At 42.2% G+C, this 26661-nt stretch overlaps 1 protein-coding gene across 1 annotated transcript; it reads right to left on the bottom strand.

Annotated features, from left to right (window-relative positions):
- Positions 1–3537: 3537 nt before the first annotated feature.
- Positions 3538–20258, bottom strand: LOC142995968 (synaptotagmin-9-like). The gene is made up of 7 exons (XM_076146833.1): positions 19604–20258; positions 13671–14166; positions 12985–13540; positions 8635–8755; positions 8372–8543; positions 7845–7974; positions 3538–4414 (listed from the first exon to the last, which is right to left on the bottom strand). The coding sequence occupies exons 1-7, from the start codon at positions 19749–19751 to the stop codon at positions 4349–4351; spliced, it is 1689 nt and encodes a 562-aa protein (XP_076002948.1). The 5' UTR covers positions 19752–20258; the 3' UTR covers positions 3538–4348.
- Positions 20259–26661: the final 6403 nt, after the last annotated feature.

The raw sequence follows: 26661 nt of genomic DNA, 5'->3' as shown, positions 1-26661 counted from the left end.
AAGGTGCCTGGGCCTTCAGTTTATTCCCTGTCTGTTAGCAGTGGCTTCGAACTTTGACCTCCACCTGTGACTTTAACCATTGACAAACACATACAAAGCTACAGCTTAGTGTGGGTGTAGTAAAGCAATAACCACATTTGTGTATGTGCTTCTGTACAGACATGTTGACGCACGGAGAGACAGGTGAACCAGACCTGAACGGTATTTTCGGAGATTCTCATCAGTTTACATTTTCTTCTGCAGTTCCTTCCCACACAGGCTCAGTCTCAATCTGAGCTCCTTTGCACTCTGGCTTTTTTGTCGTTCATATCTCTAAAAAAGAGTTCAGTCAACTTCAGCAAACTTTATTTCCAGCACGACTTTTGTTGTCTATCTGTATATTTGTTTGTTTGTCTGTGGTAACTCATGCATGCCTGATGCCTGATTAGGTATTTGAGTAATGATTTGTCCACAGCTGGTTATATTATATTAGGTGATTCAGGTTTCCGTTTCCTCCCTGCTTTTGTTAGCCTTCTGGGCAGATCTGGCTGGTAGGAGACCCCTCAGCAGACCAAGAACAGGCTGCATACATTATCTCTCAGTAGGCCTGGAAGTGCTACTGGGAGGTTGGAGGAGGCTGCTAATAAATAATGAAGTCACCTTTGTTTGTAATTTATTATTAATGTTGATGTTGTTCTAGAGGACACACACACACACACAACTAAACACACACCTAATTGCATGAGTGAAGGGATGTGATTCAGCTGACTGTGATTAATAACTCGTGCCACGTTTCTTCCGTTTTCTCCACTTAAATGACAAATTATGGGATTTGAGTGCTTGTGCCAAACACGTCGCCTGTTTCCTGCCTGCGGTATGTTTTTTTCCCCCCTACATATTTGATAAATTGCAGTGTCCATTTAAACGTATTATTTTTTGGAGAACACAATTTATCACCAGAATAAATGCAATGTGAACGGAACAGACTCCCGCTCCAGCTCCTCCTTACAGACACAATCTGTTTCACTGTGGGTTGATAAACACTCTGGTATTTAGTTTCTTTAGATGTTTGCACTAAAGTTCTCAGGGTTTTGTTTTGATCACACATTCACATGTACAGATTATCTTAGAGAGGAGCAGACTCGGTAGCTTTGTGTAGCTTTTTATATAGCAGGGCACCTCGCCAACCCACACCTCCAGGATATATCCTTTAGAGAATTAAGGATAAACAAGCTTCACTTACTTTTAAAAGATAAAATGTGAATGTTTGTCGAACTCGGAAACATCAGCTAAGTTTTCATTTTTGGTACAATACACAGATTAACAAATGAACAGGAAACACCCATACATTGTGAGACAAATGAGTTTAGGCTGGTGGGCTTTACCTCAATGCAGAATAACAACGTGATTGTCCGGGTCACGTGTACTTCGGCCAATTAAGAAAACTTTCCTCTCTCTGTCTGATTCTTGCATTGTCAGTTGGACAGGCTGATTCCGATGGCTCAGGATGAGTAGCTGCTGGTGGCTCTAGTCTGGACAGGTATCCAGTACTTGGGAGTGCTTTAAAGAAGCATGGCAGTATGGGTTGTTCCATAGAGAGACATTATGGTATATGTAGTATTGACTGCAGCTGTGGTATCGATCAACATACTGCCATATTGCTTTATTGCATTGTGAAGTTGCTTAAATACTGAGATACATGACCTCTCAATAAATGCGCTTGTGATGATGTTAACAAGTGTAGAGAAGGTAGAAATGTCAGATATACATTAATGCCACAGAGCAAAATGTGAAAAGATTCCACCCATCACCATGGATGGATCACAGTAGCACAGGCTGGCAACGTGTCACACACAGAGCTCGCTAACAAGACCTTAACAAGCAACCCACACACCTCTGCCTGTGCAATGACAACCCACACCCGTGCTCGCTTTTAGATTATTCTCCATTGTTACACACAAACTGCCAAGTGCATAATTAGGGGACGAGTAAGAGGACAGGGTCACGGCTCTCAACTAGGAGACTGCTACCAGTGCTGCCTGTCACAACACTGTTCACCTGGAGCATTGCCACTCCAAACGTGTCATGCCTATCAGTCTTTATGTAGACCATGGGTGACATGTACAGTTTCTAATACTGGCAGATTGAACAAGTTATTCATTCTATAGATGTTTAAAGTCACATGGAAACAGCATCCAGTATGTATCTAACACAGAAAGAGGAATCTTCAAGTGTCTTTAAAAATGTGGACAGACAAACTTTTTAATGTATTTGATATTGTAGATACATTATGTTATATTCCTATCTGACTCATATTTATACAGAATGCTGCTGGTATGAAGAATAGAATCTAAATATCAAGTCAGGGGTTGTAGTTTCTATTTACAGTATGAGTATATGATTGACTGAAAAAAATATTAAAACCATTTATTGGTTAACTAATCGACTAAAGGAGAGCACATGCAGGCAGGTAAAAGGCAAAACTCAGCTGGAATCTTATTCAACTCAGTTATACTGGTGTAAGAATGCTGAAAAATGAAAATGTCTTCGCTTCAAACTTCAAAAGGCTCTCTGGGAGGAGACTGGACTGGAGTCAGGAACATTGCGGCCCAGAAACATCCTTAACTAACTGAGATTCGCACGATGGCTTCTTGCATGGTTTGGCCCTGCGGTTAGTGTATGAACGGGTGAATGTGAGGTCATCGGATAAAGGCTTTGAATAAAAGTACAAGGACAGTCCATTTATTGACTCACACTGTTCCAAAAATAATAATGTCTTAATTAAAAAGAAAGGGTCATCCTGGTCATGATCAGAGGAAACATTGCAGAGATGTGCCACAGCAGTTGGTGCTGCTCGGTCACTTTGTCTCAGCCAAATAGTTTTCAGGACATGGTGTGACTGTTCCTGTCAGAGCGGCAGGAATGTGAAAACTGTGACTGACACACCAAGTCTACTGCTTTGCATTGTCACTCAGCATCAAGTCAGTTATTGGAAAACAAATTTATGAAAATACACGTTTGTTGTTCCTCGCCAATGGCTTTGACCCTGCAGTGATGTGATTATGGGGTGCACACAAATAATAACAGACAAGGAGCATCACTTCAGATCATTTTCCTCCCAGACTGTAGCTACAATCCTGAAATTCTATTAACATATTGAAGCACTTTGACCTCTTTTTAGTTCTGCAATTAGCCATTAACAAGTTTTTTGCATGTGTATACTGAATGAATTTTTCTATGTTGTTCCCTTCATATGACTATAACTATAACTGAGCCTAAATACACCCTCAGCCTTCACACAGATGCATGCATTGGTCTGAATTTAGGTAAGAAGGAGAAACCAGAGTCCTTTAAACACTGAATGTGTCCAGGTGTGTATGTAGAGCCAGAGGCATCAACACTTGACAGCTTCCTGAACAAAACTGATCAGCTCAATCAGGGACTACGAGGGGAAACAGGTTGACGTGAGGCCCTCGCAGGTATTTGCGATCCTGATGCCTTTTATTGTTGGTATGGTACTGTAACTGACAGGAAACCAAAGTAAATTGAAATTTCATATATGATAGTATTGCAACTGCTTCACATTTTATTTTATTGTTTCAAAAAAATTATACAACCGAGGTATGAGTGAGTATCAGTGTTTTGAACAACAAATACAAAACAAAAAAAACAAAATCAAAACTGCTTGTACGAATAAAAAATAAAAATAAAGACTAAACTGACAATCATTGCACTTTACAGTGAAGGTGGTGGTTTTTTAATGCAATAATATTCATTTATAACATTTAATGTAATCCACTTACACATACTTGGCCTAGAAATGAACTGTCACTGCACACTGTGACCCAACTGACAGAACACCACATTGTATTCCAAAAGTAGAAACACACAAACATAAACATACAACCTACAAACATACGAAAAGATATCTCATGGAACCACGACCTCATGCACCATTTTGCCACCGAATTAAAAACAGTATGGCAGTTCAACGGGTTGCAAATACATTGTGCAAATACAGACACACCCCATTGAAACAAGAAACAAGACTATGTAAAAAACAGTAACTATAAACTCAGACATGGGACAGAATTAAAACGTCCTCATACACCTGTAGTTTGTCTTACAGAACATAGAAAAGAAAACATCCATTTTGCAGTCACTCAGCATGCAACTGATTCAACCCAGCGGAGCCCAGCACAGTTTGTGTGTCTCTCTCTCTCTCTCTCTCCTTCCAGCCGTTGGTTTGGATGTCTGCGTTCCTCTGTGAGAACCCTACGCTTACGTCTGCAGCTCCCAGCAGCAGAATCGGTCCAAAGGTACGGCTTCAGATTCGGATCTGTGCTATTTTTGTGGAAGTCGGGCGAGATTATGGGGAGGGAGGCGTCTTCAGGGAGTTACAGGAGCCTCCCTGGCTGCCTGAGCTCCCCTGGTACTGTAAAAAGAGACAAGCAGAAAGAGAATATAACAGCTAATCTACAATTTGTGCAACATATCTACAATATGCACAACAGAGCTCCATAATTCACGTGCCGCCTGCTGTTATACAGTATATTTCATTTGGTGTGCGTAATGTTTGCCTAAATGTTTTATCTTTGTGCGGTTCGCTGGCTTGTGGAGGATGAAACCGGCCCGGTTTACAGACAAACCGGCTGATTTATCAAACAAACATGACCAGACCTGCATTTCAAACCCGTCTGTGAATTAGTGCTACTTGGCAGCATTTTGAAGAGCATGCGGACGAGGTTTGTGTGAGGCCAAAAACGGCTTTGGCCAGAATGTCAGAGGAGGAGGTAAGTGTGGCTGCTTGGGGGATGAATGAAGTTCGCAGATTATAATTAGCCTCAAGGAAAGCTCCATCAATATAATTTCCCTTTCTGTGCCCCATGTTCTCTTTGTACCTCTTTATTTTACACGCGCAGACCTTTCAGACCTCATGAATAAATCCACAGACAGAGAGACGTTAGAGTCGTTACAGGCAGATAAAGTGCTCGGGACATTCTCCTCTCTGCATCAGAATATCACATTTTATATCCTGACATCTTTACATATCTATGATCCTTTTTACACCTTGCAGTAGATGGATCATGACTCTGTACAACCCATCGTTCGTCCTCATTCCACAGATCATCATCATCCATTCGGCCTGGGGAGTCATTGTCTATGTTGACAAGCTGCATGTCCCATTCAGATAAAATCATGAAATAGATTAAGTGGGGCTGGGAAGATGATGGTTTTTGTCTTGTGAATATGTCCCTGCAGTCAACATGGCTTTCACACTCGCAACAGAGATCCAATTATCATGTCACTCTGACAGATGAGATAGAATTCTGTTAGTATTTACCTCAACAACACAACCAAACACATTTCCGTACCATATCCACTTTCTTCCCCTTTTGACTTATTCACCCTATATAAAAACATGTTCATATATATTTGTGTGTGTCTGTGTGTGTGTGTGTGTGTGTAGTGGTGCCCAGAGCGAGATTTGTGACTTTCCTCTGGAAGCTCCTGCACCTCCCCATGCCTGGAGCTGAACCTTATCAGAAAGACAACCAAAACTGAAGATGAGTAAAGCGTTGCTCTCTCTCAGGGCTTAGGGGCTTTGGATTCGTCTCACAACACTGATTTACTCTGACGCTGAACACGCAGTAACAGGCAGAACATCTAGTGGGTCAAGCAATTAGATCCAAACGTGTAGAAAGGGAAGATTTCAGAAAAAAACACCAAGAATGACAAACATGGACAATAACAATTTGACAACTTGCTTTGAGTCAAATATGTTACTGGGCTTATTCCCAACAGTGGCAATATCAGATAGCTTCTAAACAATTGTATTTTTTTCTTTATGTGACTAACTATAACAATGAATTCAATTATGGCTGTGAGTCTCTGACAAAAGCAAAACCTTTCAGACAAATCTCCATTACTGCAGCCCTGAGGATGAAGACGAGGCCAATTTTGTTGCTGTAAAATCTCTGCAACAACACACCATTGTATCGCTGTATACTAATGACAGGACAGTGAAGAGCTTAATCACTTATTCATTCACACTTCAGGCACTTTTCTCTCTGCAATCCTTTCCAGACTTAGCAAATGTAGTATTGCTGTTTTATGTAACATTCTGTTTATTTGTATTCTAGCTTATTGAACAGGGACAAAAGTGTTATTTCATTATACATTCATCATAATAGTCTGTTCAAATAAGAACAACACAAATGTTTATCATTTATTTCCCTTACCAGTCGCTTTTACACTTGGGTTAAACTACTTACATTATTGGCAGCATAATCACTTTTCATTTTATCCCACGTTCTCTCCTAACTTGACTAAAGACCTGAAGCTTATCTCTAAATGATTCTGATCCCTGGGGCTGCATATATCATCCTTTCCTCTTGTTCGTAGCTCATCAATGGGCCCTGCATACATGGACATCAACAAGTGTACACGACTACAAGCCAAACACAAATCTGACTCACACAGTTAAAAACAGTGAATCTGTAAATATCTCACCACGTAGACAGTTAAATACACTCATATATACACCACTGCTGGTGCAAAAAGGAGAGAGAGAAAGAAAGCTGGTTTGTGATTAGACATTTGAAATGATGGAAACAAGCCAGTCCCTTTTTTCCTGCAGTTGACATTTTTGATTTGCCATAGTGGTGGAAAATATCAGCGGCCCCCCTCACTCAGGACCAATAATCAGAGTCAGCCATTACTCATATTAACATATTTACAAGTGCTGCTTTTAGGACTGTTTCATTATTCCCCCTGTTTCTACGACACAGAGCAAAGTCTGACTAACGCCTCCTGCTACACATACAGGCTGAACAGCATCAGCATTTCTCTCCAGTTTCTATCTTGAAACTCTTTCTCTCTCGCTCAGGTTGCAAACTGTGCGTCTGTATGAAGACGTCTCCCCCAGGGGGAAGAGACGGGAGCTCCGCTTGAAGCCGTGCTTGTTTGTAACCCTAGACAGCATTTGGGTGCCTTGACACAATGGAAGAGACAGAGTGACAGAATGTCTCAGCGGGGAATATCACTGGCTTGCATCATCAAACAGTTGGGATGGATGTGTGTGTCGTGCAAATTGCTGTTGACGAATACGGAACGTCATGGGGTTAATTCATGAAGCACAGCGCCGGATTAAACGATCCATCAAGAGGGAAATTGCAACACACAGCGTTTGCCGTGGAAAAAGGATTACTGCAGTATTTTCTCACGTACATATCAGGGAAGCCATTCATAAAACACACCGTCGTGCCTAAATTAAGACCCGTGGAGGTTTGATAGTACATCTCTGAGGCTTAGGTGATGTTTTAAACCGTATTTGGTTCACATGTTTGTCAGGACAGATGGGACATTTCAGACATTCAGACATTCAGTTGATTGGTCACTTAAAATTAAAATTTCCGATCAGATTTCTCAGATGTTTTAGTGGAGCTGTGCCATCAGTAAAGCATCTGCCTCTCCATTTCAGGTGTCACACTCACACACACACACACTGCCGTCCATGTTGCTGATGTGAGGTATGACGTGGCTCATTAGCATGCTGCTTGCCATCTTGTTACCATGATTTTGTCTGAAGTTGGAAAGATTTGAAATCATCTAATCATAACTCAGTCCTCTCGAATTGTTAAAGACAGTAGGGTACAAACACGGAAAGGAAAGCTGAATTTACATTCAAAAGCTGAGCTATATCAGCATTACAAACATAGAGCAACCTGAACCTTTCATTACACGGATTCTTCATAGGCTTCAAGATGAAAAAAAGGTCCACCCAAGTTGTCATTATTAGCAGAATCCTGCTGTTCTTTTGTTGCCAACAGCCTCATTAATGCACATCAAAATAAAGTCTTTACCTCGACCAGAGGATGCCAGTGGGCGACAGGTTTTCGGGGATATGTGAGCATTTCGCTCCAGTGATCTCGACCAAGGCTGTCTGCATCGTTGCCGATCCGACACACACCAATGACCTCATTATGGCCTACACTGTGGGTGCAGCAGAGACAGACAGAGAGAGGGAGAGGGGGAGAGAGAGAAAGACAGAGAGAGAGACAGAGAGACAGAGGGAGAGAGAGAGAGAGAGAAAGAGGGAGAGAGAGAGACAGACAGAGGGAGAGGGAGAGGGAGAGGGAGAGGGAGAGGGAGAGGGAGAGAGAGAGAGAGAGAGATAGAGTCAACAACACACTCTGCAATATGCAGATAATAAGGCATTGTGCTTACTTACAGATTGAAGCGTTATTTAAGTATAAATGGAAAAACAGAATTAAACTAAGCTCTACGCGTTATCAACACTGTGCTGCATCAAGAATAAATCAAGAACAACCTGAGCGAAGGAGGTAAAAGCTGTGGGATGTATAAGGGACTCTGTAGTATAGCGCCTCACCGGTCATAATCCATCACTGCGATCAATAAGCTGATCTGCTCGATGCTGTCTGGAGGCACATCAAACACAATGGCTTCATTATAGACCGGATTCAGGGTGTTCCTCTTTGTTGACGTCTTCCTCTTCTTCAATCTGCGACCGTCACACATAAGTGAAACCTTGACATATGGATCTATGAAAGTGAGACAAACAGAGGGGAGAACGTTCATTTTCCTTCTACGAGCCAATGAGCACAAAGTCACTGCACCTCAGCCTTTAATTACCAGATGCACCCGTGATATCCATGGCCTTGAGATTGCGAGCCTTTATCATAGTAATGGTCAATCTGCCTGCAGTCGGTAGGTAACAGAGGGAAAACATCAGATCCCCAAGGTCCACATTATCCTGAAAGACAACAAAAACACATTTAGTGCATGAAAGCATTAAATAGTTTATAAAGCAATCATTGAAACCATTCACGCTTCCAAGAAATCTATAAAAAAGAAGATTTTTGCAGAGGAGCTGAAGGTGAAATGTCCATCAACTGACATTCAGTTCCAAAGTAAAGTATGTATCTGTCTGAGCCTCAGCGGAAACATTCCTCTCTTCAGTAAAACTGCTTCTGTCACACCGTCCTAATAAAAACCCTCCATCATTTGAGCTGAGGTGGAGACTTTTGTTCAGCTGTGGAGAGGCAGATGATCACTTTTCGCTCCATCTGAAAATATCTCCATGAGAGACAAGTGAGAACCAGGACGGACACAAGAAAACCCCACTGAAAGACAGAATCCCACTGTGGCCCGTATTGTTTTCCACTCAAGGTTTTGAATTGTGCAAACTGGAACCTTCAAAGTGACCATTTTAAAACCTCCATATGAAACAATTTGATCTTTGATTCACAAACGATTTCATTTAGTCGTTCCATTAACCGTGAGCAAGACAGTAAAATCACTTATAATGATTAAATTGAAAGGTTTGCAGAAACTTCACAGAGAAAAAAGACCTATTATACATTAAAGTGATGGCAAAGACCAAATAAATATCAGATATCCAAGAGAAAAGGTTAGTCCCACTGTGAATAGCCTTTCTACAAGTGGAGCTACGAGCTACTAGTAGTGTGTGATGGTACCCTCACAAAAAAAGAAGATGAGTATTAGGTATTTTGCTTTGCTGGTTTGCCTTTATACTGTAAATCCAAATTGGGTTTGCAATTTTGTTGTTTTCCATGCTGTTTATTTGTGTAAATAAATATAGGAAATCTGGCTTTTATCTGTAAGTGTGAGTGTGTGTTGGTGTGTGTGAGAGAGAGGCAGGCAGGGAGGGAGGGACAGGTCTCGTAAAGCCAGGATCAAGTGTTTTACAAGTGTTTTACAATCATTTGCCTTTGCATGGATTACTTTACACGCCTGAGACATAGATAGGAAGAGAGATTAGTGCAGTGTTTCATGTCTCAGGCAGTAAAGGGCATTTCATCACAGAGGGATAAATGTCACTGATGTGTACACACAGTCTCCAATGCTCAAGTGGTGTCTGTCCCCGGAATCTCACATACAAATCCAAGTAAACACTACCAAAGTGGCGACAGGGGGACAAGCACGAGCCAAAACCTCATTCAAGGCAGGGAAACACCACACATGAAGCACACCTGATGGTGCTGCAGCCAATTATGACATCATAATAACCCTGCAGTTCTTCACAGACAATCATCGAGCAAAAATCTGATATTTAGAAGAACAGCTTTAAAAGTGCAAATAAGTTATTTATATATTTTACTGTTGGACAAATTGATTGATGAATTGGAAAGCTGCTTATTAACACACACACACACGCACACGCACAAGCACTCACACACACACACACACACACACACACACACACACACACACACACACACACACACACACACACACACACACACACACTCATTACACAGGCCTCCAATGGGTCACTGTTCCTGTTTTTGTATGATTTCACACAAGCTTCACCTTCATCTTGTGGTGACGCCAACTCAGACTATAGTAGAAATGAAATAAAAATGAAAACAAAATGCAAATAATCAGAACTGTGTGTACTCCTGTAAGCACCAAAACTCAAATCACGCTTTTCCCCCTACAAAATGTTTTTAATATCTAAAACCAATTCAAATTTGTTTTTGAACAAAAGATGCAAAATCATACAAATAATTGCAATTAAGCCGTTACTGGAGCTGTTACTGGACATAAGCAGATTACTGTGGTGGAGCAAACTGAATGAAGTAATATGAGTATGAATATGACATTGAATTCATGGGGAGATCAACAAAAAGTACATTTGTTTGAGGCACAAAGCCATGTTGTATTCCTGTCAGCTTGTAGGTGAAAATCAATCAGATAGGGCTGAAACCAAGGACATCACAGTGAACGTGAATATATTGCACATTATCAGTATCAGCACACCGAGAAATACTGTTTAACTCAGCAGCTCGTGGGGGGTTGGTACAGATTGATGCTGTTGAGCCGCTCCCTCACCTGGTTTTATACTCTGATAGCAGCCCGGGGAAGCCGCCGCCATTCCTGACAGGCATCTGGCATCGCTAAGCAGCCCGCAGTGTCATCTATCTCTACTTGGCCACCTGCGGTGCTAAGTTTATAACTAGCCGCCTGACAAGAGCACCGCTGCATTGTTTTGCTTTCTGTCAAGTACCTGGCATCATCTGTACTCCCTGCCTGCCTGCCAGCTACCTGCTTGACTTCCTGGCATCATTCCTCACTCGGATGGCAGCCATAGAGAGGCGATCAATTCTACCTGAGTGTTTCCACTGTAGGCAGGCAGAGACGCACATAACTTTAGCCACACTATAAAGTCATGGTCTCATTTTTAAATATAGAAAAAGGCGATAAGTGGTACAGTTTCCTCATAAGTCGTAAAATAAGTGCTGGCTCACTGACAAACAGACGTGGGCTTTTGTGACTGACGGCTCCTTGGACGACAGCGACATGTCAGGACTGACGAAGGGGAGAAAAGTTCCTGGACTGTTTATCGTCACCATCCCACACATTCCCTACATTTGATAGCACATTTTACCAACGTTGGGTTGTGGCAATTTCTACTACAGTAATATGACTTTTGTGGATCAGATCTGAAGGCACAATATCCACAGAATTCTATTCTGTTTGTTAAAATAATGTTTCATATGCTCATCTCTCCGGAGACATTCTGAATGTTTCATTGCTTTTTGTTTAACTTATCAGGAAGGGAGGGAGCTAGGCAGAATATTAAATATAGGAAGGCTTAAATTAGAGCTCAAGAATGATCCATATCTAGATTAGATTTACAGGTGCATTTATACTCGTATGAAGCAAGACTGCTGCTTGGCAAGTGCAAGTGAGTAAATGATACGTTTAATGAAATCACTGCGAAAATGAACAGGAAGAGGTGCTTTGATGGAAGAGCTGCAGGAATCCAAGCTGCACACACGAGCATGCATTGCTTTAGTCTGAGTGCAGGAGATACACACAGTCATGCACGTACATTCAGATTATATTGGATGTGAATGTAAATTGTGGGGTCTGCTTCTGTTAATCATTGATCTTATCTCCGACCTCCTTGGGATGAAACGATCTGTCTGCAGCAATCAATGGCCTCAAGTCAATCAATGACACTTAAACATGTCATGAAAAGAGAATGGGATCGATTGCACATTACAAAAGGTTACGCTCACACGCTGACAAGGCTGCGAGGCAACTATGTGATAATCGCTGCTAGCTTACCAGTAAATATTTGCATTTAATGTCTGACATGATAGATGTGAGGAATAGCCTTCAGCTACACAAGACACTGCTGACAGGAAGCTGTCAAAACCAATACAAAGGCGTTTGAATGGATGCTGAGTGACTGCGGGGAAAGCGATTGGTAAAACAAAACTAACACTGGCATGAGTGGACACAAAACTACACACACAAGTACACGCGCACACACACTGCTGCTGTAGCTGTTGGTGATTCATTCCCACATGTAATTTGGTCATGGGCTTTGTATCCTGTTGACCCTCGACACTATCGCCCCGGACTTCATTAAAACCTGTTGGGAAGCGGGCGGTCCTGACACGGGGTGCTGGATTCAGATAAACCATGGTAGATGCAGGAAAGATTTGTTAATGAAACCGTGTGTTTGCTGTACTGATGTGCCGTGACTGAAAGAAGGGAATGGGAATTTAGCTACACATTCAATTTCTACGATTAATAAAACAATAATAATAAAAATGCCTGGGGTGTTTAAATCAAAATAACAATACACGTAAGAAATGATTAAAAACTTAATCAATAAAGACTTCAAATCATGATCCAGCAGTTACCTATTACATGCTACAATATGTCATGACACTGATCAAACGCTTTGCCTCTGGCTACGAGATCCCCAGTTGCACCAGCAGAGTGAACAAAATCATCAGGAGAGACTTTTTAACCCCTAAACGTAACTGACCTATTAACTAATGCAAAGATCACAATTCAACTCTCTCACTCTGTTTTAGATTTTGGAACATCCTTGTAAGACACTTCACATCCATTTATGTACCTACAAACAATAAAAAAGCAGGTGTGATGAATAAGTGGTAGAATAAGTTTAGAAATGGGAGTTTTTGGTGTGTGACTCACCGTGGAGACATACTGGATTTCCCGGCAAAGCCTCGTCTCCCTGGGGAAATCTGCCAGGTCCAGGAAGTTGTCAACAACCACTTGTCCAATGATGTCATGACGCGAAAAGCGGTCGAAGTCATAAACACTGAAATGCAGCTTGCGTGTGGGCAGCTCAGAGTACGCCACAGGGAAAAGGAAGACCTCATCGAACACAGGGTGCAGTGTCTTACGGTGCACCTTGGTCTGGTGCTTGGTCATGCGGTCAGGCAGTAGGTAGATCTTGACATAGGGGTCAGAGGTACCGGAGAAGTCCTTGGCTGGGAGGTCCTCTGCTTTATGGATCTTGACGATTAACTGTTCCAAGTCGCAATCGAATCTGAGGATGAAATGGAGGCGTCCGCAGCCCCGGCCTCTGCGACCGCCTTCATCCCCCTCCAGGGAGCGCTGCTTGTAGAGCTCGGGTTTGAGCCGTCCGAGTCCCAGCCCCATTCCTGTAAGGGAGTCCTGCCTCTGGAACTGGGCCACTTTGAAGTCTGGGTTAGACAGGTTCATATGTCTGCGAATGGACCCTTGTCTGGGGACAGAGAAAACAACAACACCATCACATCATCACAGTTTCAACAGATTGAATCATCAAATGACTGAATATATGTAGCTATACAGTTTGTAGTAAAAGGCAGAGAGACTAGAAAAGGGACACTGACCCAACTTCAGACATTAGACGGCCAGCAGGCGGGGGTTCAGTGGTCTGTCTCTGCATCCGAGGGTTAGTATGGACCCCATTTTCCCGAGTTTTACACTGAGCGTCCAGTGGAATGTCAGGAGACGTGTGACTGATCTTCATAGCTGCCTCTGGGGTGGCCAGGACCACAGGTGGGGGCGACACGGGGGTGCATGGAGCCTCCACCGACACCACGGACGCCACAGGAGTGGGCTCCCTGGCGATGGAGCAGTGCGTCGACTCACGGCGGTTGTGTGGCGGAGGATCCACAGCCGTGTAAACGGGCTGCCTGGTTGGGGGCTGTGGGGGCAGAGGGCTCATGGTGGGGTTCAGGTGCCCGTGAGCCTCCTTGGTCGTGGGTGAGAGCCCGCTCTCCCTCCATGGTATCCAACAGAGCTTCCAGGAGACAAAGAGGGAGACGCCGAACAGGGCCAAGCCACAGGCTGTGACCACCAGCGACAGGAGGCTTACCGATACATCTGGTAAGACACAAGAGACGGGAGACAAGGATCAGACCTTATTCCATTCGCTGTTCTGCTTTGCTAAAGTGCTACGTTCACCTTTGCACTGTTAACTCCTTATCACCCTCTTTAGTAATGTCTTAAATCTTATCACAGGTTAGACACAGTACACAGTAATTAAAGTGACCAGTCACAGTGCCAGCCCCCCCAAAGAATGTTTTTATTACCACTGGAATTTTCTTTATGTTTAATTTCCTCCTATATTCATTCTAAGAACCATGGACAAGGTTAATTAGGACCAGCTAAATTAATTTAATTCAATTTATTTAATCTCCTCTCGTGCCTCATATCTGCCTCCCAAGTGGAATAAGCTCTGAGCTGTAATTTCATGATAACAGAGGAAGAGTGTGGTGAAACATCATAACAGCACCTGATACTGTCAGTATGTGTAGTCTGTCATTTGGGTCAGTATTCAAGTTTTAAACTGCTGTCACAACTTCAACGACCTAAACTTTTACACTGACACTATTACACCACAAGCAAATAGATAGACGAAGTGTACAGGTTTGTAAATGTTCCACCGAAGGTGTGTGAGGGAATAGAGAGGAAGAAACATAAAGTAAAAGCGCCTTAAGTTTGAGATTAGAGTAGCTTTGTGAAAAGTTGTACTCAGGCACAAATGCATGCTTAATTTATTGTATTTACACTCAAGAAAGATGAAACATTCCAAATAAAAATAAACAAAAACGTTTGACTTATGGCCTTCTATCCATTAATAAACTGGATCATCTCTCTCAACAAATTTCCAATGAGGGAATTATCAAGACGCTTCTCTGAACACAAGGCCAACCAAGCTATTTACAAATGCTGCATTTACTGGTGTAAGCTTTGCAACCTCAATTCTGTTAAGCATATCATCTAAAAACATGATTTTCGGATAACATCTCTCAGTCCGTAGATCGATGAACAACTGTAATTAAAAAGTTCAGCTTATGAGTGCAGGGAGAGAGAGAGAGAGAGAGAGAGAGAGAGAGAGAGAGAGAGAGAGAGAGAGAGAGAGATAGCAACAGAGAGAGAGAGAAACATGTCAGTGCCTCCAGCTTTTCATGATTTTAGTGCAATGCAATGCAAAATCAACAAAGTATATAGTACCGCCTCATTTACCTGAAGCGGTACTTATTCATATCGCCCCCCCCTGCAATAGCTCGCCCCCACAAATTGTTAACTCCACAAATGGAAAACTGTAGACAGGCAACAAAGGTGAGATACTGTAATACAACCTTAATTAGGTAGTAGAGATGGGACACTGAACTCACCACTAGAAGAGTATAATTAGTGCTACAGTTACTTTGAGACCTAGAAGTGTCGAGGAGTAACATATACAGTAGCTTGATGCATGTACGGGTGGCAGGAGAGTGGCAGTGGTTGTAGTGGGGATATACAAGATTTACATGTGCATCAAACAATCTGTTGGCCTATCACATAAAAGATTACTGTTGTAGTGGTGAAGCTGGAGAACGCTGCGGTGTGTCTGTTCACACCAGCACAGTGTGCTCAGCACCGTGGGGTGAGGTGAGAGTGAGTGAGAGGTGAGAACCAACAGAAGACGTGAGAGCTCTGAATCATCTGAGTAATCAGACAGTTAATAATGGAAGTGCTGAAAAAAGCGGTGAACCTTCAGCCCTCAAAATAGAGGAAGTCAATAAACACAACAGCAGTGACGTCCAATCCAGAACCCAATGCAATAAGTGGTTGATTTGAATTGACAGCTATGTGTATGGATCAATGCCTATTTACAAGTCAAAAGAATCTACATAATCATGGACCATAGAGACAGTATGAATACACAAGGCTCACCTTTACTAATTTCATGCCTCACCATAGCAACAAGAGAATTTCTAGTCTTTCTTATAGTAAATAAGAGATTACATAACATATGTTTGCACTGCATAGTCAGACATCCTTTCCATTTGTTTTTATTCCCTGGCTCCTTTTGAACCAACGGGGTGATACACAGTGAAGAACAGAACATATCTTCAGGAGTTGTGGTAAGCCTTTGCGTTATAACAAAGATAGAATACGTACTGTGATTGGGTAATTATAATTATAATTCAACACTGTCTCTGTGTGGTTATCAAAGGCAGAGTGATGATAGTTTCTTCTTTGTACCGTCGTTATGAACACTTGAGACTTTATGAGGCTAAGGAAATGATTGAGGGATAATGTTGTATTTCCCAGCACGACTCGTCGTTTTCTAACATATGTTCCTTCCCTTCATCTAAATTAAATCAGATCACAAGCGGCGCCTCTCACATACTACCACTGGAGGGGAATACATAACTGTGCCAACATCAGATAAAGGGAAACGGGGAAAAATAATAATTATCACTACATATATTGATCTGACCCAAATGGGTCTGCTGAGACTTCAAGAGTGTGATTATTTATTGCCATCTTTAGTATATTGTAATAGTAACTGCTTCCTGGAGGGTTCAGTGAGTGCAGTAGCTTCATCACCAATCCCTTTACCATCTTATACCACAAAATGTATTTGACTTTCATGCTGTGTACAAGCCTCTTAACTGACTATTGAATATCAATTTATGAACATAATGCATATGAATGTTGTCAAGCAACAACAGGTGTAAGTGGGAGAGGATTGATAGGTACCATTAAGGCAGACATGATTATGATTTAGCATTATGTAATTGTTGAAAAATCTGTTTTTAATGGCTTGTCAATTGTTGATGTCATCCACTTCCTTTATTTGTAATTAATTGTGGAAGCCAGTGTGCAAATGAAATTCACAGCCAGTCCTGTACGGCCTCTTTCATCATTTTTACTTACATTTATTGGCTTGGATTTGAGGTGTGTGTGTGTCAAGTTCCTTGAGTCTCTCTTGTGATTGTGGGCACTACTGTGCACATTTAACATACAGTAATTGCAAATGCTTAAAATTGTATGTGACTTCCTCTAATCTTTCTGCATAAAAATGCCATTATTAAACATTTAGAAACCTTCTTTTTTTTGCCAATGCCACTTTAGGGCACGTTAAGCAAAAAACAACTTGAAGTGAATCCTCATTTAAAGCTTTGCTATGCATCTCAAATTTAGCTGCAAAAATCAAATTCACACTAAGGATGCTTTGAAAATGGTTTAAATGTAGATTGAGGACACAAATATGAGTCACTATGTCGTGTTGTGCTACCTTCACACTGTTTAAGCATCAGTCAAGACACGTTTGGGAAATAAATTATCCACGAGAAAAAGACCACGCTGTGCTTTTCTCTCTGCATGTAGGCAAGGCAAACTTAAAAGCCAACTGCTCTACTTTTATTCAGGACTGGACGTGTGTGGGTTGGCACAGGCCTAACACAGGCATTCAACCCGGCTGTCCTTAAACATTCCTCTAACATTCAGTGAAAATAAGTGTGAGAGACTGTAGGATCCGACATCTGAGGACAATGATCCACAGTTGGCTTGTAATCTGGCTGCCTCAGTCCTGCTTGGCAGAGAGAAATCTGTAAATATTTGGAGGGTTTCAGAGGCTGCGTCTCAAAGACGGTGGTCCAAATTTAGATCACAGAGGAGAAACAGGGGAGGAGGCAACCCAGTGGTGAGAAAGCAAGACAAGGGATGGATATTGCAATGTGTTTATAGGCCATGTCCTGCATAGAGAATATGATCAACTATGACAGGTGTTAATATGTGTTAATATGTGTGGTTGTTGGTTCATCTAACATCATTTGAATGTGATTGCTTGTACTGTATTTGTACAACACTTTTTTTGCTTAGATGTGTATTTGTTTCTCATTATTTTGAATGTCAATCCAATATTTGCCAATTGACAACAATTAATATCCACACCTCCACAGGACAGCTTGTCACACTTGTCCTTGGTAAATGGTTCCCAGCGTCGGCCCGGGAGGATGCAGGTTCATACGCTAACGAGGTGTTAGTTTCATTGACTTGGTGTCCGTGTCTAACTCATTAGATGGCTGCGGCGAAAACCAGCAGGGCTCAGGGATCTGATTTTAGAAACACTTCCCCATTGGCTCACACGTGATAAATGTTCCATTGATTTTGACCACAACATGAGGCAATGGAGAGATCTTGTGATCTGTACCAAGGGAAAAAAATAACAAAAAGGGGTTTCCATTGGCCTTTTTTATTTCTATTATCTGTTCAGTAAAATATAAGTCTACTACAAGCTTGTATCAAATATTATCTCACCATGATTATGACTTTTTTGCAGTATGGCCGTTGGTTTAAGTTGCCAGGTCAGTATTACAGTTTCTGTCCAGTCAAATGAATGTGCCTGAGCCCATGAGCAAGGCACTGAAACACTGACATCTCAGCTCTGCCACTAAACTACGGAGTTTGTGTCATATATGCCAGTAATTTGAACAAATATTCTCCTGTCCTTCCCCCTGTCATTGTATGTTATTTCCTGTCTTCATTCTGCGTGACATAAACCAGCAAGAACTAACAATATATCTTATAGGCAATCCATCCTGGTGACAGCTGAGTAACCCCAAGCCTATGATATCCCACTATTGGTATTTGGCGTTGCAAAAGGTGGAGCAGTGTGAATGAAGGGAGGAGGAGGATGCTGGGAGATTGTGGGAAAGAGGAAATGAGGGGAAAGTAGGACAGGGTGAGTACTGGAGTGGAGATGGGAAAATGTTGTTTTACTGTTGTGAATAATGTGAACACGGGATGAGGAAGACATGTGCACGACTCTGTGGCAGTTACTGTGCCTTCTCTATCGCATGCACGCGCGCGCGCACACACGCACGCGCATACACCACACATACACGCACACGTTCTCTCAAGTGCACACATGTGCACGCACTCTAACAAGCGTACACACTCAAACGCGCACGCACACACATACACGATTGCGTTTCGGATGGATATGATGAAGAGCTGCTGGGGAGGAAACATAACTGCACGGTCCCACTGGCTCACCGCAGACTAATGTGTGTGTGTGTGTGTGTGCTATACCCCCAGAAGAATACACACTTTAAAGCACACACCGAGCTGTTTTATGGTTAACAAGTGCAGCACACACGTACGCACGAGCAAGCGCTCCTCAGAGTTAACATCGATTAAGAATTTAACCCGAGTATTGACCCAATTAGACATTACAGTGATACAGACGCACTTTTATTTCTGCTACTATATTACTAAACCATCAATTCCATCCGTCTGCACAAGTAGGAAGGAAGGATATTAGTATTAGTGATACTTGTAAGGAGAATAAAATCATAGTTTGATAGAATTCCTGATAAGATTGTTGTGAAAGTACTTAGCGAAAGCCACAAGTAAGTCTTAATAGCTTCTTGGACCACCGGCACAGAGTGATTTAGGAACCGAATGTTTGAGATCAGAAGTCGGAAAGCGCCATCAGTGTGATTAAATGCGCTTTAATTGTGCAGATGTATCGTCTCACCTGAGTCCGTGTAACGTGGCCTGGCAAGATCTCGGAAATAGTAAATGAAATCCAGGCAGTTTTCGCTCTCCACATCCCCCTTCGAGCAAAGATCGGACAGGAGTTCCAGTGCCTTCTGACAAATCTCGTCATCTTTGTCGCCAGGCATTTCCCAACAGCATCCTTATAAATGGAGGTTCTCTTTGGCACCACCAACACCGCTCCCGACCGCCAGACTGCTGCCTATTCCTCTCTGCCCAACGCGGCTTCGGGTGTCGAACGTATCCGCCGGCACGCCTACCGAGACGATGGAGATGCAACAGAGAAGCAACAGCCCATATGATCCAGGGAGCCACCGGCCTTTAAGATGACTTATGTAATATTCAGCCGGATCCTGTCACACTTCTGCTCGGGTAAAAGCCACCGGTTGAATCCGCTCATTGCCACTGCGGCGCCCTGCGGTGTCCAAGGCGCCGAACGGTTTGCGCGCCCCGCGGTGAAGCTGAAGCATGAGAAGCTCCTCCGGTGCTCCGAGTAGTTTGATCCTTGGAGTCAGTTTAGAACATTGAGAAATGAGAATCTTCAAAAACCCACACACTACCACACTATCACACTAATGTGACCGAAACGCCAATCACTTCTGCGCTACGGCGAACCGAACCTGGTGTGGTTTTACGCGCCGGCATGTGGCCAATCAGAGAGCGCCGCCCCCCCTTCCCTTCCTTCTCTCTGTGAAATCAGTTTATCAATTTATTCTCCAGGATGTAGCCAGTATCAGTCATGTGCCTCGAATATATGACAAATGTGACTTCCTAACGCTGTTGCTTCAGGAATCATATATATTGGAGCGGTGCATTTGGGAATTGCGTCGCTCCTCAGTGAAAAGGGACGCATTGTTCAGTGGGTTCATGGTAATATGCTGCTAGTGTCAAAACCAACCGCAGCAGCCATACACGCATTCGTCAGCACGGACATCCATGGTTTGTCATAGCCAAAACTAATTACAGAATAGAAACGCGCCCTCATACACACACACACACAGAGAGAGACGGGTGGAGAGGTGGGGGTGGGAGTGGGGGAGGGGGAGGGTTTATTCTCCTGTCTGTTATTTCTTATTATTCCTGATATTGTACTAATCTCCAGAGTACCCTGGGTATGATAACAACCAAGCCCCCTCATATCTCTCTTGGGAGGTTCAATGTTAACATTTCCAGAAACAGCATTCTAATGTTGTCACTCATGTTGCCGTATATGCTGAGCAAATGAGTAGGCAGTCTCCCTAAAGGCACACAGTTATTTCATCTATAATCGGTTAATCTGCTAACTGACACGCCCGCTACTTCCAGCACACAGCGTACAATACATATCAGCACAAAACTAGAGGCTACAGGGGTGGGAACAAGTTGCAACATTAACAGGGTTACAGGATAAAGACATCGAAAGAGCGAAGTGTGTACCCGAATGAAATATAGCAATACTAAAGCTTTAACATCTACTACAGTCACTGTTGTGTGTGTGCGTTTGAACAATGAGTAGAGAGAGAGAGAGAGGGGGGGGGGGATTTGGAGTGAAGGAGTGACAGATAACTGTGCTTCCATTGTTGTTATCCTTGTTCAAAGAAATAACAAAGACCCACTTCTGCTCTGCATGTGTTTGTCTTGTTGCTCTGATTTCTTTACAAATATAACATTGTGCTTTGGGGAATACTCACAACTGAGAGCCAAACAAAGGAACTTGCGAGTGAGATTGGCGTAATATTTATGCAAAATACAATTGCCTTCCTTCAGCAATTTAAGAGGTGAGGGATGAGAGCAGAGGAGGAGGTCATGGTGCTTATGATTGTGGTTATGTGTGGCAATCTCGTGAGTGTATGAGTGTGCGTGTGTGTGCGTGTGTGTGCATTCCTTTTTTTCCACCAGGCCGTAAGTCAGCTTTCTTGGTGTCCATGGCAACTGCAAGACAGAAGGGCCTCTTCACCCATTTTTTCTTCTTCGCTTCTCTCAGTCTGTCACTCAGATCCACACTGTCAATTAATGTTCCAACACTTTTCTCTCCATCCAGTCTCTTTTTTATTGTAATCTCCCCCTCCTATCATTGAGCTATCTTACATTGAAGTACTCTCTCTCTCTCTCTCTCTCTCTCTCTCTCTCTCTCTCTCTCTCTCTCTCTCTCTCTCTCTCTCTCTCTCCCTCGCTCTCTCTGTTGATCTGCAGAGGTGGTGGCTCAGCAGATCACCAACATTGCTCATAGAGTGATAAAATTCCAATATGAAGAACGCCTGCAGCAACTCTTCACACTCTCTCAGGCTGCATCCCCACACCCCCAAGCTGTTTCCCAGCATGGGCTGTCATGCTGGGTGGCTCAGTCGTGAGGGAAGTTTTAAAGGAATATTTATGGTCTTTTCAATCATTCATTCATTCTTTCTTTCATTCATACACACACATAAACAGAACAGCCACTAGTATGTGCAGGACTGGAAGAATTCAGTTCAATACATCACAACTGATTAAAGCAGTAAGAAATGCTATTATTGCTTAAAGATCTGGTCTACACGAAGAAAGAAGGGGCTCCAGCACTGAACCCTGGGGGACAACAGTGGTTAAGTGTCTCAAGACAAGGTGGTCCTCCTATCTGCATCACTATTTATGAGCAAGAAGTCATAAAGAATGCTGCTATGTTGGGCAGCAACCATCACTGGTGTCAAAACCTGCAGTTAAAAGTGTAGAGAAAAAAGCTGGACAGACTGAAGACAATACTGCCCCCTATCACTAATAACTAGTATACATTTGTGCTTTGTTTTCAGTGCTGTCAGTGTTTTCAGTATTGGCCCCTTCCAGTTTGTTTAAAAGCAGGGCCGAAGCACAAAGGACACCATCACCCACTTTATAACTAAGCACCTAAAATGATTCCAAGGCGTATGCTTGCCTGATATTTGTGGATTTAAGCTGAGCTATTCTCCTAGACTCTAGTGGAATAGGGGGCAGGAGAGTGTTAAATGCCTTCTAGCAACTAGAGAATGTCAACAATGTCAACATTTTTATCATGAAGAGGTTTCTTTATTTTTGTATTCCATCGCACACACAGCAGGTCAAGGTCAACCACACCATGTTTGAGGCAGAACCCATCAGCACAGGAGCCACAAGGTTTCGTCATCTCCACAGTCCTCTTCATCAATTTGAGCACCGTTGAATGAACCGGCACTCTCACCAACAGCTATGGTCTGAAATTTTCAGACGACACTGCCGTTCTCAGTCTCCTGCATAAAGATTGCAGTCCTGCCATCCATGAATAGACAGGTTGGTGCACTGGTGCGATACAAACTATCTCACCTATGTAAAGAAAACAGAGGAAATAATATTCAACCCAAGGATAGTGGGAGTCACAGTCCAGTGGCCATTCAGAGAAAACTGATTAAGCAGGTAGCCTCCTATAAATGCCTCTGTGTTCACAGTGACATCTCACTTATTCAGTCAGTCCATGCTGACAGCCTGTGCTCTCGCCTGCAGCAGAGGTTGTATTTTGGGAACCTCACTGTCACAACTTAAACTGCATGAAAATGGAGGTGTCTGTACCAGCAAACTCCAGTCAAGTCATTGGCATATTGTAATCTTCAAATTTGCCGTCCACTGAGCTTAAATTTGCCTGATTAAAAAACTTAAGAAGATGCTGGCAGCAGGTAAGATTGTCACACCTCAATTCACATTTAGGAAAGCCGATTGATACAGTAGGATCTGCGATTCATCACTAGTCTCACTTTGGATTGGTTTCAATCCAAGTTTGGCCCTAAAACTCTAAAACCTGAAATCAGGACCCTATTGCACCATTCTTTCTCCATATAAGTGATTTAATTGGTTGGTTATTTCCATCATTATTAATATTATCATTGTGGTTGTTTTTGTTATGTATGACATATGCATCCATTTTAAACTGTCCATATTTGCAAATTACGTACAAAACTAAGTTAGTTATTGACTTAGTAAAAAGTGAAACAACATAAAAGATACAAAACAATCCACTTTGACCCAGAGTCACACAAGAAAAAATGTTAATCATGATGAAATACAATATACTGTAGTAACAGACCAATCTACATATTAAACATGTTTAAGAAGAATGATCTTGTGTTGTGTGTCTTGGATTCTTTGCATCCAGTTTTTCCTGCAAAACTGCAGAGTGTTGATGCAGAGTGGGCTCAAAGATGGAGGCTGAACAAACCCAATCCACACACTCAGAGCTTGTCTTTTACGTTGTTCGTAGTCCTTCCACATGAGAACTTTTTGGCATTGCTGTGCTCTCAGCTTGCAGACTTATGACAAGGAGAGGTAGCATCACGTAACACAAGTCAATGGAAAGACTGAGAGTCAGCAGAAGTAATAGCTGTGCTGTCTGTGTCAGCATGTAATGATCTAGGTGGATCTCCTCTCTGGACCATCACCTCTGGAGCCAAATTGCAATGATGGGCAATAAAGTGAGATTGAACTTTAGAAGGTGTTTCTATATAGGTTATTTCGTTCTGTCTCCCAGCCCCCCTGTACCATTGGGGGTAATCAACATTCACAATAAGGCCCTCAACAAATTTGTAATCGTTTTTGACTCAAGTCTTTGATCTGAACATTCTGACAAAAGGATTGAGCAAGTGTGAAAACACTAGTGTTGGCTCAGGACCAACACACCTTCTCACTCCCCCTCATTTGGCTCTGCACTGTTTGAGTCTTGCTGTCTGTCAAGTATTTGAACTGCAGCTCTGTGAGGTTTACTTTCATGTCCTCCATTTCAGCACGAAGAACCCCCTCTCTCCACTGTGCTGCTCTTGGGCCATTTCCTTTGACTAAATATGCTTTTCAGATGCTTTGAGCTTGTTTTCGAGGTGCTACACCTCTTTGAATAAGGCCTTGTTTCTACCTCGTCAAGACTTTCTGTCCAGTAGCTATCTTTCAGTAGCTTAAATATGAGCCCGTGAAGTATGCTTTCTTTTGCTTCAGCACAAAGTGCATTCCCCCTCTCCTCAGCCCTGTGAAGCTCCATGGCCTCTAGCTCAGATTGCAATTTGTGCATGTTTTTGAAGTTGACAAGCTCCTTCAACACCCATTAATTGCAGCAAGGAGAGCCTTCTCTCTCACCTTGACTCTGTGACGCCACTCGCCCATTTGTTACCTAAATGTTGGATCAGATTAATATATATGTTTGTATTGTATGTAATGTGACAAAGGGTGTATATATTCGTGTATGATTGGATTGGTAGCCACTCTGGAGTCCAAATTTCCCCTTTTGGACAATAAAGTATATTCTATTCTATTCTGCTATGCCATTTGCAAATTTCTGAAATAGAGATGTCATAATATATGTATATATATATGCAGTATATATTGTGACATACATAACTAAGATCATTATAGTGTAACATCATCTAACATGAAACAAACACAATGGACAACAGTGATGAAAGGTAACACAATATAAATAAAGGTGTAAAGTGAGTTTTGTAATTGCTCATTTTCAGTATAGCTGTAAGAGAGGGATGATGAAAAAAAAAACACTTTGACAAATGTATTAACGACAGACAGGGAAGAAAAATGCTCTGTATCTTAGAGTAGAGTAGAGTGTGAAGAGATTCATTAAAGGATATTTTCTGTGGAATCTCACCAAGCCATCCAAGCCCTCGCTTCTATGAGTCGCACAAAGCGTGTCACACAGAGCCATGAGGAGGAAAGAAGGATGCAACGAAATTCAAAATCACCTGCTCTTTCTCTGGCCATATCTTTCTCTGTGGCTAAAAGAGAGGCGTTGAGGTATTGAGCATTATAAAAAAAAGCCACAAAGGCAAAGCCTATACAAGATATTTTAGTTCCTGTGTGGTGAAGGAGAGAAAGAACTAGAGAAAGAGAGCAAGTGCCAGAACATGTGAATGCTGGCGTGTGGGGGAGGGGATAAGAATGAATGTTCTCAGAGAAAAAGATACTGAGGCGCTACAGAGTAATTTGCAATATATCCACACTGAAAGAAACAGAGAGGTGATACTGTTTAACCTCAAAATGACATAGCTAAATTACAGGAATGCAAAATACATTCAAATGTATTCATTCAAAAGCAGACCTTAAATAAACATGCAATATAAGGATTTAGACAATAATGCGCCAATTTTGTGTATAGTGGTGGAGCCTCCTTTATACAAATGTTCACCTAAAGATGTTAAAATACTATGCTAGGCACAAAGGAGCAAAATAGTAACAGCAACATTATTATAAACACCAACAATTAACAATAACATGTTAACTATAAATGAACACAATTTCAAAGTGTTTTCACCAGAGCACGTACACGATAGTCCTATTTACACCAAACCTGTGTAAACCTACATAAGGGGCAGCACATATCGACCTGAAACACTAGAGATAGAGATGCATTCTCATTAAAAGACACTATACTTGCTAATCAGCCAGGCTTCAATCGGCAAGGCCAACAATGCTTAGTGAAACCTGCAGACAGGCCGATCATCAGATAGGAAGCTACAGATAGGAAGTCACTAAGGAAGCATTGATGATATGAGCCAATGGAGGAAATCTGACACGTGTAGAAATCTACAGGAAACATAATGAGCCAGTGAGAGACACCTGTGCAGACAGGTAAGGCAACACAGGGGGAATCAGTCTGATAGGAAGGTGTGCAGCGGAGGGAAGGTGCTGAGGGAGTGTTTAGTGGGCAGGTGAGGAAGCAGCACAACATGGAAAACACATGCAATGTTCAGGGAGCATTACATCATCCATTCTACAACCAACAAAACAAGCCAAATAAACAATGACTAAGCATCACAGTCAACTCTGTAATCCTCAGGACATACATAATATAAAATACAAAATGTAATATTTAGGAAGTTTGTCATCACTTTTCTTTCAATAATCAGCAAAAATATGCTCTTTTTTTTATCTTGTTTGAACTGATTTAATTTATTCCCTTCATTTGTCCATGCACTCAAAGGTTTCCTCCAAGTGGATTCCTAATCAAGCAAACTGCAAACTGATAAATTCTAAAACAAATGTCATTTTCTATTGACACTTACTCCATTCTTTCTTTTAAGAACT

This window comes from Genypterus blacodes, unplaced genomic scaffold (genome assembly GCF_046128005.1).
Source record: "Genypterus blacodes isolate CSIRO-AG114 ecotype Tasmania unplaced genomic scaffold, CSIRO-AGI_Gbla_v1 ptg000036l_1, whole genome shotgun sequence".
NCBI classification, from domain to species: Eukaryota; Metazoa; Chordata; class Actinopteri; order Ophidiiformes; family Ophidiidae; genus Genypterus; species Genypterus blacodes.
The sequence above is the reverse complement of the archived record's forward strand: the minus strand, read 5'-3'. Positions and strand labels throughout refer to the sequence as shown.

Excerpts from the sequence above, each read along its gene's own strand:
- LOC142995968 (XM_076146833.1), bottom strand. The coding sequence starts at position 19,751 with ATGCCTGGCGACAAAGATGACGAGATTTGTCAGAAGGCACTGGAACTC. Across the intron at positions 13,541-13,670 it reads CGTCTAATGTCTGAAGTTGG|ACAAGGGTCCATTCGCAGAC; the intron begins GTCAGTGTCCCT and ends CTCTGTCCCCAG. Across the intron at positions 8,756-12,984 it reads AAATCCAGTATGTCTCCACG|GATAATGTGGACCTTGGGGA; the intron begins GTGAGTCACACA and ends GTTGTCTTTCAG.